Source organism: Cheilinus undulatus, linkage group 10 (genome assembly GCF_018320785.1).
Source record: "Cheilinus undulatus linkage group 10, ASM1832078v1, whole genome shotgun sequence".
Taxonomy (NCBI): Eukaryota; Metazoa; Chordata; class Actinopteri; order Labriformes; family Labridae; genus Cheilinus; species Cheilinus undulatus.
The window spans coordinates 48,892,013-48,909,800 of NC_054874.1; the positions used below are offsets into that span (position 1 = coordinate 48,892,013).

At 39.9% G+C, this 17,788-nt stretch overlaps 2 protein-coding genes across 3 annotated transcripts in view; both read left to right on the forward strand.

Moving 5' to 3' along the window:
- Positions 1-7,835, forward strand: part of maml1 (mastermind-like transcriptional coactivator 1) — a 47,822-nt gene extending 39,987 nt beyond the window's left edge. For both annotated transcript variants that reach the window (XM_041797370.1, XM_041797371.1), the window contains exon 6: positions 2,218-7,835. In XM_041797370.1, the coding sequence (XP_041653304.1) occupies positions 2,218-3,272 (1,055 nt within the window). In that variant the 3' untranslated portion in view covers positions 3,273-7,835. The remainder of the gene's footprint in view (positions 1-2,217) is intronic.
- Positions 7,836-8,743: 908 nt separating this feature from the next.
- Positions 8,744-13,988, forward strand: ltc4s (leukotriene C4 synthase). The gene is made up of 5 exons (XM_041798223.1): positions 8,744-8,801; positions 12,690-12,789; positions 12,879-12,949; positions 13,027-13,108; positions 13,847-13,988. Exons 1-5 carry the CDS (start codon positions 8,744-8,746, stop codon positions 13,986-13,988), a joined length of 453 nt encoding a protein of 150 aa, XP_041654157.1.
- Positions 13,989-17,788: the final 3,800 nt, after the last annotated feature.

Below are 17,788 nucleotides of genomic sequence, written 5' to 3' on the forward strand. Positions count from 1 at the left end.
GCATTGCACCCTGCCACCATGCCCATCCCTGCGGGTGGCAGGGTCTACAGCGGGGCGGCTCTATCTTTTTCGGGTTGAACCCAAACGGGCCCCATGGAGAGAAGCCCGGCCACCAGATGCTTGCCTGTGAGGCCCCCCCAGTCTGGCTCCGGGGGGGTGTCCCTTGTCAGGCGAGGTATCTGGGCTCCCAAAATGCTGGCTCATGGTGAGTTTCTGAATCATTCCTTGTCTGGACCCTCCCCTGGGACCAGTTTGCCTTGGGAGACCCTACCAGGAGCGAATGCCTCCATCGATATAGCTGCCAGGTTTACAGGTCCACACAAACCCCCCCACCATGCTATGGTAGCCATTCTTGGGGGGTGGTAAAATACAACCGAATTTTAATACGAATAAGCAACAGAAATAAAATAAAATAAAAAAAGAACAGGAGGTGAATACAGTTAACATTTGGTGTAGAATTAATATTTACAGTTTAGTTATTTTGCGCTCTATCTAAATGTATTCTGTCCTGTCTTTAATGTGACATCAAGGCTTTTATTAATCAGAGCAAAGATGTTAAGTTTGATTGTCAGCACAAAAACAAGTCGAACTAGATTTACATTAATTTTTCTGAATTCTAAGTGTTTATGCAGCATTCAGAGCGTCTGTTTGAATAAAGTCTGGATTTACAGCAGAATGAAAGTGGATGAGTTTCAGAGAAATTAAAGGTTTCTGAATAAGGACGCTGTCGTCATCGTTGTTGAGGACAAACATTCATCTGTCTGAGTTTGTAAATGATGCTGACGGCTGATTTGAAATGTAAATGAGGATGGGAAGAGTTCATCAGAACTGAACTGCTGATAGTTTTTAAATCACACCGAGTCGACGGCTCAGACTGCAGCTCGACTTGAAAATAGCTGATAACTGGGATTAATGGAGATTAGGATGGAGTGTGCACTGGTTTACAGAAACTGTTGGATATGACACATTTATAGACTTTATCAATCATTAATTTAACTAAATCTAAAGCTCTGACTCATATCAATCAATAACTATCAATGTTTGAATAAAGAAAATCAGTAACTATCAATGTTAAAATAAAGAAAATCAATAACTACCAATGTTAGATAAAGAAAATCAATTACTATCAATGTTTGAAAAAAGAAAATCAATAACTATCAATGTTTGAATAAAGTAAACCATTAACTATCAATGTTTGAATAAGATAAATCAATAACTTTAAATGTTTGATTAAACTAAATCAATAACTATCAGTGTTTGAATAAAGTAAATCAAAAACTATGTTTGAATAAAGTAAACCATTAACTATAAATGTTTGAATAAATTAAATCAATAACTATCGATGTTTGAATAAAGTGAATCAGTAACTGTCTATGTTTGAATAAATTAAATCAGTAACTATAATTGTTTGAATAAAGTGAATCAATAGCTATCAATGTTTGAATAAAGTAAATCAATAACTATCGATGTTTGAATAAAGTGAATCAATAACTATCTATGTTTGAATAAAGTAAATCAATAACTCTCAATGTTTGAATAGAATAAATCAATAACTATTAATGTTTGAATAAAGTAATTCAATAACTATCACTGTTTGAATAAATAAAACCAATAACTATCAATGTTTGAATGAAGTAAATCAATAACTATCAATGTTTGAATAAAGTAAATCAACTATTACTGTGTGAATAAAGTAAATCAATAACTATCAGTGTTTGAATAAAGTAAATCAATAACTATCAATGTTTGAATAAAGTGAATCAATAACTATCAGTGTTTGAATAAAGTAAATCAATAACTATCAATGTTTGAATAAAGTAAATCAACTATCACTTTTTGAATAAAGTAAATCAATAACTATCAATGTTTGAATAAAGTAAATCAATAACTATCAATGTTTGAATAAAGTAAATCAATAACTATCAATGTTTGAATAAAGTAAATCAATAACTATCAATGTTTGAATAAAGTAAATCAACTATTACTGTTTGAATAAAGTGAATCAGTAACTATCAATGTTTGAATAAAGTAAATCAATAACTATCAGTGTTTGAATAAAGTAAATCAATAACTATAAATGTTTGAAAAAGGTAAATCATTCACTCATCCCTGTTTAAATTAAGTAAATCAATAGCTAATCAGTGTTTAATTAAATAAATTGATAGATGATTAAAAGTAGTTTTCATGTTGTTCACAAACTCTTCTTTTCCTCTTCAGCTTCCTCTCAGCCAATGGGCGGTGTTGGCTCGATGGGAGGCCCCGCCCCTGGATCCCAGCGTATGTTCCCTCAGAACCAAGGCATGCTGGCTATGAACATGGGTCAGGGAGGTGTGTCTGCTGGTGGAGTTGCCCCGCCCCCTGCGGCAAACCAGACTGACATCAGTCTGTCGTCTTGTGGAGGTGGAGGGGGCGGGGCCGGCGTTGATGTGCAGCAGGCACTTTATAACAGCATGAACCTTCACCCCAACCACCCATCTCACCCGGCCCACCCGTCTCAGCAGGCCGGCCTGCAGCGTCAGACTCTGGGCGCCATGAGCGCCCCCTACAGGCAGAACCTGCTAGCTCAGCAGCAGCACCTAAAGGCGCAGCCTAACGCAGCCATGTTGAAGCAACAGCAGTTGGCGGCAGCGGCGGCGGCCCGAATGCCGGGCTCCATGCAGAACAATATGGGCGCTAACCTGCCTGCCTCCATGGCGGCGGGCATGCAGGGTGCTCAGAGCGCCGCCTGGCAGCAACAGATGGCCAATCAGCCGCCGTCCAGCAACGCCGGCCTGCCTCCAAACGCCTTCAACAATGCCCCCAACGCCTTCCACATGCAGCAGCAGCAGCGCATCGCCAAGATGGCACCCAACGCCACACCCTTTGGTGCCAACCCCGGCGGACGTCCAATGGGAGGCCTGAACCCCGGACAGCAGATGATGCAGACAAACATGGCTGCTCAACAGAGGGCGCAGCCCAACCCTCAGAGCCTCGGCCAGCCTATGGCCAATCAGCAACAGACTCAGCAGCAGCAGGCCAATCAGGGCCAGGGCGTTCTGCCAGACCTTGCTGCCTTTGGACAGCCGCAGGGCAACGGTCGCCAGGGAATGCAGTGTAACCAAGGTTACCAGGTGACCAGGACTGCCAATCAGCAGCAGCAAGTATCGTTCGGTTACAACGTGGCGTCAGGGAGCTTCGCTGGCGAGAGCGAGCTGGTCGACTCTCTGCTGAAGAGTCAGAGCACGCAAGAGTGGATGGCTGACCTCGACGAGCTGCTCGCCAGCCACCACTAGTCACACAGACAGAGTTACGCCAGAAAACGCCGTCTGCACCGAGGACGAGGCTCCGAGGACTTCTTTGCAAAACAGACCTGGGCCGCCATGTTTGGCCCGCTCTGATTGGTCGATTCAGACACCAGGTGTGTCAGCGTTGGCCGCAGCGTGAGCTGAAGGTCACTCTGCTCCTCGCTCCGCCTCTGAACGCCAGCCGATGGTCTCAGTGGAGATGTTTGGTCCTTCATGTTTGTTCAGACGTGCAGACGGTCTGGTCACGGGAACGTTCTAAGTTCTCACGTCATCACAGCAGAACGGCGAGCCGTCGGAGAGTTTTAAACCTCTCTCTGCTCAGCAAGAGTCACGCCAGACTCCTTTTATTAATCTATTGATTTACCGATCAGTTGGCTGCTGCAGATTTACACTCCGGCGAGAACAAGACTGAAGGTTTTTTGGTTTTTAAGGAGCAGGAAATGAATTTAATCAAGTAAAGAGCTGAAAAATCAATAAACGAATATAAAGGGTGATGGAGAGACACATCAGAGTCTGAATGTTGGCAGGTTTTCAGATGATTAATTTAGTTTAATCCCTCTAAAAACATCCAGATTGTTGTATCCCATCATGCTTCAGTCCTGTTCTACCTTTGTGTGTAAATCTGTAACAGAGCGACGGGTCAGACTGATCTGGAGTCTGTGCTGAAGACTGAAACATCGTAGACCAGAGACTGCATGGAGGAGGCGTATTTAGACTACTACTGAACCACTGCACCTGCTCCACAGCGCCACCTACAGGCCCACAGCTCCCACATCCTTAAAACATTCTATTACAACTGAAACAAAGAGAAACCCTAACTAACATGATTCTTAAAAATAAGCTGAATGATGCTACATTTTAAAGGAGCATTCTGCTGTTTTTGCATGTTTTCCTCAAAAGTTAAGTATTGTGGTTTTCATTTTTCCTGAGGATGCAGAGGCATGGTTCCTGCATTTTAAGTCTGATTTTTTTAACACTTTGGAGTCTAAAAAGAAATATAGAAGTCAAGTTTTGAGTGTTGTCTGTAGATTTCTGCAGCCTGCAGCAGTCAATCATGGATTAATGGCTCTGAGGTCGTCTTTGGAGACTGAAGCCCCAGCCTTTACTGTCTGTTTACCTGCTGCATGATGAAGAAATCTCCTTAATACACTAAAAAATTTCTACATTTAAGTTCATAAAGCCCCCAAATTTGTAAGAAAATCCCCCAGGTTGCAAAACACTTAAATTCCCTTAAAGCAAAAAAAATAAGCAGTGTAATAATCTGATCCTGTCTGCTCATCTCTGGCCTTTATTCTAGTGTGGTATAAATTTACCACAGCATGTTCCTGTGATGAAACTAAATCAGACGTTGTCTGAGCCTGACTAATTTACATGTCTTAGGCAAATATGAGCATCAGGCTCAGTTATTTAAATATCTACTACAGAGCAGCTTGTTTGTTTTATGGAAATAATCTGCAGACGTGTTTACTAAAGACAAACCTATCCACTGAGTTTCTCTCTTCTTATGATTCCAGCTGCAGTAAAACTTAAACTTTTATCAGAGCTTCAAAAACATTTATTATCATTGCAGTCTGGCATCAGTAATCCTCTGTAGGATGTTTTGTCGTAGTCCACCTTCAGGACGTTCTTATTCTTTCTATGATATTCTTAAACTCTAAGCGACTTTACTCAGTATACAGCAGAGATTTCAAAGAAATCACGATTATTAGAGATGGTGTGATGTGACCCTGCTCTGCAAAAACATCACATTTGTTCAGCTGACGTCTCCTGTCAGACATTTAAAACAGCAGGTTTAAACCAAAATGCCTCATGTCAGACATATTAAAATGAGAAGAAGGACCACAGCGATGTTTTTGTGCATCCATCCTCAGTAAAATATGCAAAAACATCAAAATATTCCTCTAAAATCTGAAGGTTAAGAACTGGTGAAGAAAACTGCTGCAGAAATGACATTTTCTTTTCTGAATTTCTGTTTTTCTCTAAACTTATTTATGCTGCTGTCTCTGGATAATAACCTTGCTTTCCCCTTTAATAATGAATCTAGGGATGTGCATTTATACGAGAACTACTCTCTGAAAGTCACTGGGAATTATTCAAAGATCTGATTTTACAAATGTATTTTATTCCTGCACCGATGTGTTATAAAGCTCCAGTGTTTTGGAGCAACTGGGAATAATTTTAGTATTTCCTTGCAGGAATCATCAGATCAGAACGGTCTTAATCCTACGTTTCAGACATTATGGAGGCGTTTTAGAGGCTGGTATTCCAGAGTTTCCTTTGATTCTGAAACATTAAAAAGTTCTCAGCAGTAAAGAGTCGGAACTAAACTTCCCGGTGACAGCCGCCATTTATTTCACATTTAATTCAGAATGAACTGAAATGTAGTTTCTATACTGAGCTATGGATAAAGCATTAATTCTAGCGCTTGTTTTCTGATTGAACTCAAACACAGAAAACACAGCAGTGAGACAAGATCCACGAAGTTTAATAAAGATGCCGCTGTACATCTAAACTCTGTTCAAGCCTTAATGAAAAGGGACATTTTGCAGAAACTGAAGAATTCCATGAAACAGGAGCCAGTTTTCTGTCTGCTTCCTCCAGCTGTAGCTGCATCCAGGATCCTGATTTTGTTGTGATTTAAAGAATAAATGCATTCAGTGAATAATTTTAGAAATTTTCTGACACAAGCAGCTTAGAGAGAGAAGGACGGATCCACAGAGGAGACAAAACTAGGAGGAAAATTTTCCCTGAACTTAAAAAATTAAACATAAATTTAAATCTTTAATGATCATTTAAGACTTAAATCTTCAACTGTGCAGGTCTTTATGGTGCTAGTGTGATTTTTAAGGTTACAAAATCTTTATGAATTCGTCTTTCTGAAATACTCTATTTGGATTTAACATCTATGGAAGCCCAAAGCGGACACAGCATTTTCCAACAAAAAGCAGTTTTTGAGTACAATTTGAGAATTATTCATGTTGTGTTCTGATGATACTGATGCTGTTTTCTAGTCGTACGTAAACGTCTACATCATATGAAAACAACTGAAATCAGCAAGGGGTGGGCGACGCTTTATTTTTCTGTTGATTTCACCCGTGCCAGGTCGAAATGTAAATCCACCTGCAGAGGGCTGCCGCACCACATCTGAAGGCTGTTTTTTAAATTAGTTAGGACAATAGTAATGGTTGAGGTGCTTGAAAGGTCTCAGTTCTTCTGTTTTAACAAACACTTTATTGTATCCAATATATAAATTAGGGAAAATTACTGCATCTAGAGTTAAATTATCCAAAACAATAAGAAATAATTAAGTGACCCTCAAAGAGTTTTTCCTTGAAATGCATATCCCTAAATTAACAATTTATAAATCCAGCATTTTTTCTTTATTACATTCAAATAAATCTTTAGGAAACAAGCAGACAACACAAGTTATGAAACCTATAAATGAATCTCCACTTAAGACTTCCGTAGACCTGGTGTAAAGGGTTTGAAGTTGAAATTTGGCTTTGTCACTGTTAAAAAAACACTTTGAAGCAGCTTTTAAGTCATTATTCCACTCTAAATTGTGCTCTGCCTTTCTGATTTGATTCTGTTTGTGAAAAGACTTTAAATTGTTTAAATTAATCCCGTAACGTCGGCTATAGATTATAAATTTAAGGATGAATATGGACAAAGTGAAGCATTCACTCCTCCTGTTGCTCATTCAAAATTCAAGTTGGACTTAAAACGTTCTGGTCAATTTTTAATATCAAGATTCCTCATCATGGCTGCTCAAAGATGCTGCTCATAATTGGCGCCTCTGAAGGTTTAAAGGAAGATCCATGAGCCGGCGGTGATCCTGTTTTTTTGGCAAATCTGGCAGACCTGAGCTGGCGGTGGTCCTGTTTTTTGCGGATCTGTGAGCTAAAGGCGGTCCTGCTTTTTGGCGGGTCCGTGAGCCGACAGTGGTCCTGTTTTTTGGTGGATCTGTGAGCCAGCGGCGGTCCTGTTTTTGGCGGATCTGTGAGCCGGCAGTGGTCCTGTTTTTTGGCGGATCTGTGAGCCGGCAGCGGTCCTGTTTTTTGGCGGATCCGTGAGCTTCCAGCGGTCCTGTCTTTTTGGCGGATCTGTTAGCCGGCAGTGGTCCTTTTTATTTGGTGGATCTGTGAGCTGCCAGCGGTCCTGTTTTTTGGCGGATGTTCTATCTACTGTACTGTTCATACGTCTTCAGAGAAACGTTTGCGGACCTGTTGTGTATTTTATTTGTAAAATTATTTCGGGGCTGGTTTCGTGTTCTCGTCTGCCGCTCTCCTGCCGACCTCTGGCCCAGCTTGGCTCATGTTCAGCCCGGCCCGGCTCGGCTCGGCCCGGCAGGTTTTCTCGGTTTCTCTCTTGTGAACGGGCTCTGTGTAAATGTCTATAAATATATTTTTTGTATGTAAGCCTTTCCTAATGATGTGGAGAAGATAGATGTTATTTTTATATATTGCAGCGGAGTTTTTGTAAGTATTTTATACTTTTGATATGGTTCTCTGTAAAACAAGAGTATTATGTAAATATAGTTCTTTAGAAACATGTCTGGCTGCTGTCTTTCTTCCTGTGTTTGGTGACTTATATCTTACTATAGAGATTAAATCTGCACCTCTAACTATACAACGCAAATTCCAAAAATTTGGGACACTGTGTACAATGTAAATAAAAACAGAAGTCATGTCAAATCTCATAAACCCATATTTTATTCACAATAGAACATATCAGATGTTAAAGCTGAGAGATTTTGATTTTGTTTTGATTTTGGTGGCAGCAACACATTTAAAAAAAAGTAGGGATAGGCCATAATAAGGCTGGAAAAGCAAGTGGTAAAAAGGAAAACTGTTCTGTGGTCAGATGGAAACTACTGATGTGGTGTTCAGAAGTTTAAAAGCCAGCATCTCTGATGGTGCAGGGGTGTAGTAGTGCCTCTGGTATGGCTCACTTAAACATCTGTGAAGGCACCAGTAATTCTGAGAGGTTTTATATCAGCATAAACTTCCAATCAGACGTCTGCTTATTTCAGTGAGACAGTGCCAAGCCACATTCTACTGGAGTTACAACGACATGGCTTCACAATAAAAGATGGTCCCTTTGGCAAATATTGAGGCAGAAATGTAAGAAGTTCATCAAGCGAGAAAGGGAAAAATTTCCACTTTCAATCCTTCAATAGTTCATGTCCTCAGATGCTTACAGTGTTTATTCACATTTAAAACTCCATCCCAACTTTTTTGGAATCAGGATTTGTGCTCCAACCTTTTGCTTGTTGTTATCGATGAGCCTTTTAGCAGAGCAGCACATTAACAGGCTCATTCATAGCAGACTGCCAGAGGAGAGCAGACGCTTCACCTGGTCAGGTGTGTTTTGGCTCCGCCCACTACTTGTGTATTTATGCCAGTGTATTTCCTGGTTGTGTCTCATCCCTCGCTCTGACTCCTCGTCTGCCTGCAAAGATGTTGGAGGAGGCCGTCATCCTTGCCGCCGTCACCGTGCTTGGCGTCCTGGAGCAAGGTGAGTGAGGCATGCTGGGAAATATGACATCGATCAAAAGATAATTATTTTAAAAATCCAAAGAAGTTATTGTAGAATTAAAATGAACAGATTTATTTTATCCTCATTAACAATCTTTAGTTTGTTAAATTTATTTAGTTATTAATTGTAGATGTTTTTATTTAAAGTGTTTTTTTTTTGTATATATCAGTTTTGAAACCGTTTCTCCGTCTGTTGCTTCCTGTTATGACATTTCATCTTGTTTTCAGTCTGTCTGCTTCATGATGTTTCTGCTTTTACTCTGTAGGATCATGTATTTATTTCATGAATCAAATTTGCATTTCCTACAAACATGATGGACTTTGGTCTGTGGCTGCGTGATCGAGAGGGACTCAGCAGGTCCGACATGTAATACGCAGAAAAATATTTAAATATCTACATTTTTACTTCTCTTTATGGTTCACTTGATTTTTTTGTTTTTTCTTTGAATAATTGGAATGTTCTTCGTCATAATTCAGACGTTTGGACTGCCTCATGTAATGGCATCACTGTAGATCTCCACTATCAAGTACCAATCCTCTTCTTACCCCAGCAGGCATGGAAGCAGAATAATCCTGTAGACCAGGGGTCATCAAGAACCTTTGCACCAGGGCCAGATTTAGTCTCAACAGAAACTCTGGGGGCCAGACTCTCAAATACACAAAAATTAAATGTATGTTTTGGTCTGGTTAACATATTATTGTTGTAGTATTTGTATTTTCTTTCAAATGCAGGACATGTTAAGGCATTGCCACTGAGATCTATACCTATTATCTATCATGCTACAGCTTGACAACAGAGCTGGCCAGGCCCCTGAACATCACAGAGAACGAGCCCTCCACAGTTGTCATTCAGCACCACTATTAACTCATTTTAACCCCTCTTTTTTCCTCTTAACCCGATTTTTTGCCATTCTTTAACCCATTTAAAACACTTTTCCTGCATGTTTTACCCCCTTTGTGCTACTCTTATCCATTTTTACCACGTTTTAAACTCTTTTCATTATGTTTTTCCAACAAAGGTTGCAACTTTTAACCATTTTTGCCACTTTTCACCCATTTTTCTACTCTATAACCCCGTTTTGCAACTTTCCTGCCAATTATTTCCCTTGTGTGCCAGTCTTGAACACCTTTTCACTAATTTGCCTGGCTTTTTTTTGCCACTTTTAGCCCTTTTGATACTTTGTGCCCCTTTTTGCTTCCTTTGCCATTCTTAATCCCATTTAAACCACTGTTCCCACATGTTTCAACCCCTTTGTGCCACTCTTTTATCCATTTTTGCCATTTTTCTTCTATATTTGCCCATTTATAACCCATTTTCATGATTTTTTTAAACTATTTTTGTCATTTCTAACCAATTCATAATACTTTTTGTCCCTTTTCTCCTCTTTAACAATTTTTTCTGCATTTTAACCTCTTTTCACCACTTTATCTGGTCATTTCTGCAGCACTTCTTCCAACCTTAACTCTGTTTTTGAATATCTACTAATTATGACAGTAAATGTCTGTAAAACAGATCAAACTTTAAGTCTGAAACTATTTTAATATTTATTGTTTGTGGGATTGATTTAACAGCTGCAGACATTTAAAGCCAAAGGATGATCTTAAAACAACATCCTCTTTCCTCATTTCTGAATTCAATGATCTTTTGGGGGCCAGACAGGGAGCTCTGGGGGGCCTGATATGGCCCCCGGACCGCCAGTTGATGATCGGTGCTGTAGAGTTACTCAGGTGATGCCATAGTTAGTCTGCTGTTCTAGCTGCTGAGTGGCAGAAATTCAGATTGAGGGTAAAATCAGTAGAGGAAGCAGCAAACAGCTTTATTTCAGCTGAAAAATGCCGTCTTTTTAACCCTTTGTGCCGTTCAGGTTTTAATTTTCAAGCCATTTTGGCTGTGTTGAATGAATAAAGCTCAAATTTTTCTCCAGAGGAGATTCATGTCAATTTTTTAGATTTGTAGTCTCAGTTCTTTAAATTATCCTAAAATGACTAAACTACACACAAACTGACAAAAATGTCCCCTTGAAAACCATTGAAAATGACATTTTTAATTTCCTGTTTATCTGAACATAAACTAATGCTTTCCTCTTTTTTAAAGATTTCATTTTGGACTACTAGCTTTCCATTTTGAATGTTGATGTTTTTCCACCAGATGGCGCTACTTTTTCCCATTCAAAGCATGCTGCACACCTTTTATTGTTTTTCTGCCCTGTTACTGAGATGATACTAGTTTTTCTTTTCCTATAATAAACGTTGGAGCTGTGACCTTAAAAGGGTTAAAATAAAAAAAACAGAATTAATATTTTACATGTATGTTTCAGGGCTGGACGGCGGCACAGGGGTTAGCGCTGTTGCCTCACAGCCAGAAGGTTCCTGGTTCCCGGTCAGGGTCTTGCGTGGGTTCTCCGGTTTCTTCCCACCACCAGAAACATGCTCGTTAGGTTAACTGGTGACTCTGTCACTTATCACAAAGTATTTTATGCAGATTTTTCCCCTTTTCACCCTTTTTTGCTGCTTTTTAACCATTTTGCCCACTTTAACTTATTTTTATTGCCACTTTAACCAATTTTTGCCACTTTTTGTCCGTTTAACCAACCTTAAACCATAAAATACCACTTTTTCTTACTTTTTTCTACCCATTTTGGCCCTTTTCACAATTTTTTGCCCATTTAAGCTACCTACTGCCATTAAATACCTCTTTTTTTCTTACTTTTTTGCCACTTTTCCCTATTATTTGCCACTTTTATCCTATTTTTGCCCTTTTTCACCTTTTTTTTTCTAATTTCCCCTATTATAGCTACCTTTTGCCAAAAAATGTAACTTGTTTCCTATTTTTTGCCCTTTTTCTTACTCTTGACAGTTATTTGCCTATTTTATTCACTTTCCACTCTTTTTTTTTGCCATATTTTTTGCCAATTTTGGTCCATTTTTTTGCCACCTGTAACTTATTTCTGTCACCTCTCACCCATTTTTGCTACTTTCTGACCCTTTTTTCTCTCAATTTTTGCTCCTTTTCACCCATTTTTGCTGCTTTTTGCCCCCTTCAACTTATTTTTTTGCCACTTTTCACCACTTAGATTGTGGCTCTTGCACAGGTATTTTTCCACAGTTTGGCTCTTTGAGCAGGGTTGAGTAACGTTGTTGTAGATGTTCTCTTTCTTCACTGGCTGAGTGTGGAGGTTGAAGCGTTGGGAATGCTGGACCAAAACAAAGATCCAGGACTTTGGGAATGTCTTGGATGCTGCTGTTGAATCTGTGCCTGTGGATGGAGAGAGTGTGGAGGTTGCAGAGCAGTTCACTTTTGCAGAGTAATCCATGGATCCTCTGACTGTGAGGCTGAGATACACCACGGCCTCCCAGTCTCTGAGCAGACTAAAGTCAGGGTCTGTTGGTCCTTGGTCCTCCTGGTCTTACTGTACTCTTATGAGGCCTGAACGCTGACTCAGACCAGAGGTGCTGGATGGACTTCTTTGTGCATCTTTGGGTGTCATTGTTAGTCCGTGTGTCTGATGCTGACGTTCCCAGGAGAGCGGGATGGGGAGGGCCGGCTGATGGATTTAGGAACAGCGGTACTTTCATGGCCACCTCCAGCCCACCCCATCCTGGGTGCCCAGGACCTGGTGGGCTGGTCCAGACCCCAGGGGTGACTGTGTGCATCATGGAGGGGTCAGCTGGGAGGATACCTGGAGAGTTAGGGCATGGTCCTGGAGCAGGAAGGCCATCAGGAGGCCAGAGAAGTCCAGGACCAAACTGAAATATCCAGCCTTTATTCAGATGATATAAATAATCCGCCGCGTCATCAACAGTGTTACTGAGATTAGTCGACCCCTCAGACTCTAAACATCAGAACCGTCTCTGTTTGTGTTTCCAGCGTATTTCTCTCTCCAGGTGATCTATGCCAGGAGGAAGTACGCAGTGTCTCCGCCCACCACTGTCGGCCCACCGGAGTTCGAGCGAGTCTTCAGAGCCCAGTGAGTCCGGATTGGTAAATGCATGCTCAGCGTTGGCTCCCCTGCCCTCTCAGTTTAATCCTGATCTGTGTTTTTGTGTTTACGCCCAGAGCCAACTGTTCCGAGTATTTCCCGATCTTCATCACCGTCCTCTGGACGTCTGGACTCTTCTTCAGCCAAGGTCATCCTCCAGTCTCTCCCTGTGTTTACTCTGAAACACCTAAACTCGTCTTCATGTTTGTCTGGTTTCTATCGTAGGTTTGTCTTCAGTCTGTGGTCTGGTGTATTTGTACGGACGGTTCCGGTACTTTCATGGATACTCGGCCTCGGCTCAGGGACGGTACGACACTCCTCTTCTTCGTGTTTTTATTCTTCATCCTCACAGAAGTTTTACTGAAACTATGAAACAGCCAACAGAATCCACTCTTAGTGCCAGATCATGTCAGATATTTCAATTTTAAATTCAAATAAAAGAGACTTTAGTCCCAATGTCCCACCCCCGGCCCTCTTCCTGTCCAGGTGTAGGGGTCCTGGTTCTTGTTTGGGTCAAAGTTCTAAGACCTCCAAACAGATTTTCCAGAGGAACCCTTTAGACCAAGGGCTGTGGGAATCTCTCCTGTCCGCGAAATCACAGAATCAGTGATGGGGACAGTCCTGGTGGAGGCCTACATCCTGGTACCTCACCACAGTGGCCCTGGGCCCCCATATTCCAGCAAAACCCCCCTCATAACCCCCATAGGGAAAATCCTAAACCTTCTCCAAGTCCACAGACACATGCAGACAAAGAAAGAGGTGGGGAAGGTGATATATTTGAGATCCAGCACCAAGGGTTAGGCTTAGGCATGAAAAAGACTGACAAACGCTGGCAGCTGAATCCAACACGAAGAAGAAACTTCCGCTTGGGACTTCTGGCATGGATTTGATGTATAGTGACGCCCATGTCGGCCATCTTGACTGCAGTTGGGTCCCTCTCAAAGAAGGGGAAAAGAAACAATCAAAGAAGGGGGATAAATCAGATAGAAGCAGATTTAGTAAGAACCAGACTGGACTCTGACGTAGACCTGGTCTCTCTCTGCAGACTCGCTCCTCTCTACCTCAGCGCTCAGGTTCTCTGGGTTCTCATCGGGTTCTCGTGTCTCGGCGTGTTTCTGACGTTCTGCCGAGTTTACCTGGAGGTCGACCTGCTGTGTGGGCTCTGCTCTGCCCTCGGTCTTGTCTGACAGGAGACGAAGAAAACAGACAGGAGTGTGGTGCTGAAGGTTCTCAAAGGTCAAACAGTGCTGAACATGTCACTTTAATTTATTTTAATGTTTAATCTATTTACAAAAGTCAGCAGGTTTTATTCTTTTTCCTGAGACAAAAATGAACCTTTATGAAGAAGTCCATTTTATAGCTGAGTTTTCATGACTTCAGTTATTTCTGATCTCTTATTTATGATGTTTAGAGGAGAATTCACCACAAGGGAAATATGTTCACAATGTTCTTTCCTTATGAAAAGAGTTAGAGGTCTCAGAATGATCTCATGGATGTAAGGTTTAGGAGATCACTGGAAAAGAATGTTAGAATTTCATTGTTAAAATATGAGGATCTTTTTCTCCTGAGACTTCAGAGATAGGGGCGTGGAATTCACCTGAAAAGCTTCATAATTATGAGAGAAGGATGTGATAAAAATAAATTAAAGGGTTAGGTTTACTAGATAAAGATGTCATCGTTCTCGGTGAAAAAATGTTAGAGCCTAGAAAAAAGAAGACAAAAATCACTCATGAACATGTAAACATGAATACGTAGGCTGATTGTAGATGAAAATGCTCCGTCTTTATCTCTATTCTGGAGAGGAATGATATTTATTTGATCATTTTCTCCTAATTATGAGATCAAATCTAGCTCCACATAAAGATGAGATTATTTTTGTTCCTGTGGTGAATTCAGCTCACCTCTGTTGTTTTATAACTCTGCTCTTCTCTTTGTTTCGAATGCATTTTTAAAATTGTATTCAATCCATTAAAAATTATTTTTAAAAACTCAAAAAGTAAATTCACATGACCACATTCTCTGTCTGTCAGTGCTGCTGTTTCTGCATGTTTGTCACTGTTTTTCTTTTATTTTTTCTCATCATCTGATTTATTTTTCATGTATTTCACACAGAAATGCTTCTTTTTTTTTCATGTTTATTATTTATTAGAATAAAAACTGCACTTTTCCTTTAAATACTCCAGAAGCTAAATTCAAATGCAGTTGAAGCTGCAGGTTTCACCACAAGAGGGCGGTGTTTCCCTAAAAATGATGGTGGAAAATCTTTTCAACTCTTCCTAATGGTCATTTGAAATATGTATGTTTTGATAAAGAAAAGAAAGGGGGGGCAGAAGAAGGAAAAAGGAACAGTAAAGAAACATTGATGCAAACTCATCTCATTTGGAATGGAATATAAGAAAGCAAAGAAATATCTGTTGGTATGTCTGTAGGGATGTGTACGAATAAAGTTATTTAATGGGGGCGTCAGGACACTTGTATCAGTGAGCTGCCTTCGGCTTTTTTTGGGTGTATAATTTTTTTTTTTAATGTTTTTATTTTTGTTGGTTTTTTTTGTTTTGTTTTCTTTGTTGTTTTTTGTTTGTTTTTCTTTGTTATCTTATGTTGTTTTTTTGTTTGTTTTTCTTTTTTGTTTTTTTTTGTTGTTGTTTTATATTTTGTTGTTTTTTTTTGGTTGTTTTTCTTTGTTGTTGTTTTTTGTTGTTGCTTTTGCTTGTTTTTCTTTGTTTTTTTTGTTGTTGCTTTTGCTTGTTTTTCTTTGTTTTTTTTGTTGTTGTTGCTTTTGTTTGTTTTTCTTTGTTTTTTTGTTGCTTTTGTTTGTTTTTCTTTGTTGTTTTTTGTTGTTGCTTTTGTTTGTTTTTCTTTGTTTTTTTGTTTTTGCTTTTGCTTGTTTTTCTTTGTTTTTTTTGTTGTTGTTGCTTTTGTTTGTTTTTCTTTGTTGTTTTTTGTTGTTGCTTTTGTTTGTTTTTCTTTGTTGTTTTTTGTTGTTGCTTTTGTTTGTTTTTCTTTGTTTTTTTTGTTGTTGCTTTTGTTTGTTTTTCTTTGTTTTTTTTTGTTGCTTTTGTTTGTTTTTCTTTGTTTTTTTTGTTGTTGCTTTTGTTTGTTTTTCTTTGTTGTTTTTTGTTGTTGATGTTTTGTTTTTTTTTTCTTTTGTTTTTGTAAGAACCATCTTTAGTCTGGTCTGTATTGTTTGTGTTGTCAATACCTTTGGGCTTCTGTCTTGCTGTTAATGATTAAAAAACAAACAAAAAAATTAATTACAAAAAAATAACAATAAAATAAACTTTTATTAATGATAAAATACTCACTTTTTTATTTTGTATTATTTTGTAGGTTTTTTCCTGATAAATGGAATAAAATTTAGAGTTGCAAATTCTTAAACATCAGTTAAAGTAAAACTTTAAAATTATAATGTCATTTTTCTTAACATGCTTACCAGCCCACTGACAGGAAAATATGTTCAAATATTTAATATTCGTGTGAATCTGTTGAAGGAAAAGTTAAACTGGTTTGATTTTTCTGCTCTCTCTCTCTCTCTCTCTCTCTCTCTCTCTCTGGCTCGCTCGCTCAGCTGTAATCTCTCACAATGAACTGACGTCTATTTATAGACTCGCTGGACTTCAGTTTATATTCAGAGCTGCTGTTCACACATTCACACACTCCGCTATGTTCTCTATGCTCACACTCACACAGTCTTTGCATAACTACCACACACTCACACACGTCCTCCTACTTTTCCTCTTTCTTTCTCTGCTCCTCAGTCTAGACCAGAAGCTTTAATTTCATTTCTTTTATCCTGTGTTTTTAACACAAATCACACCATAATCTTCATATTCTGATCAGTCAGAGCACCTCTGCTCTTTACTCTGTTGAAATTACACTTATGCAGAAATGTCCTCTTTTCTATCCTGGTCTTTGGTCTAATTTCTCATTTCTAAATCAGCTGCAGCTTTTAGACCCAGCTCCAGAATCAGAGACTCCTCTGTCATTACAGCAGGAACTCATCTGTGTTTAATGTTGGAGTGTAATCTCTGAGTGATCAGATTAAAATCCACAGGCAGATCACTTTCTCTGGATCGGCCAATCAGCTCTAAGCTGTTAACTGGATCATCAACATGAGGAGGTCAGGTGAGAAGAAGAAGGTTCTGGAAGGTTCAGGTTCATCTCTTGTCATGGATAGAAACAGGACCAGGACCAGGTCTTATGTTTGCAGGTCATCCCTCCATCTATCTAGGCCGGACTAGTGTTGTCTCCAGAACCCTCTGAGGGGTTTTCTTTAAACCTCTACACAAGGACAAATTGTTTAATCTTTAGAGGTCAAAGGTCATAGGTCAAGGCTATTGGGTCCAAGACTATACAGCGGGATTCTGTCAAATCTGGCACAACCCTAGACCTGGACTATAGGCTGAACTGATCAGATCTTAGAGGTTGGAGGTTCCTCCTAGTTTGTTAAATAACACATTTCTGCTGAGTGGTCAATAATTCATTCTAGAGTTTTATGATTAAGAACACATTTATCCTGCTGATCACAGCACGATTTATTTCCTGAGAGTTTTACTCACTGCAGAGTAAAACGATGACTCACATTGTTTTTAATGTTCACAATTTCTGCATTTACCAAGAGAATGGCCCCTGATAAACCCAGAGAATGGACCCTGATAAACCAGAGAATGGCCCCTGATAAACCCAGACAATGGCCCCTGATAAACCCAGACAATGGCCCCTGATAAACCCAGACAATGGCCCCTGATAAACCCAGAGAATGGACCCCTGATAAACCCAGAGAATGGCCCCTGATAAACCCAGACAATGGCCCCTGATAAACCCAGACAATGGCCCCTGATAAACCCAGAGAATGGACCCCTGATAAACCGAGAGAATGGCCCCTGATAAACCCAGACAATGGCCCCTGATAAACCCAGAGAATGGACCCCTGATAAACCGAGAGAATGGCCCCTGATAAACCCAGACAATGGCCCCTGATAAACCC

What these genes read in the sequence shown, in the direction of transcription:
- ltc4s (XM_041798223.1), top strand. Translation starts at nt 8,744, where the DNA reads ATGTTGGAGGAGGCCGTCATCCTTGCCGCCGTCACCGTGCTTGGCGTC. An exon ending in TGGACTCTTCTTCAGCCAAG is followed by an intron (nt 12,950 to 13,026) that starts GTCATCCTCCAG and finishes TTTCTATCGTAG; the next exon opens with GTTTGTCTTCAGTCTGTGGT. An exon ending in TCGGCCTCGGCTCAGGGACG is followed by an intron (nt 13,109 to 13,846) that starts GTACGACACTCC and finishes CTCTCTCTGCAG; the next exon opens with ACTCGCTCCTCTCTACCTCA.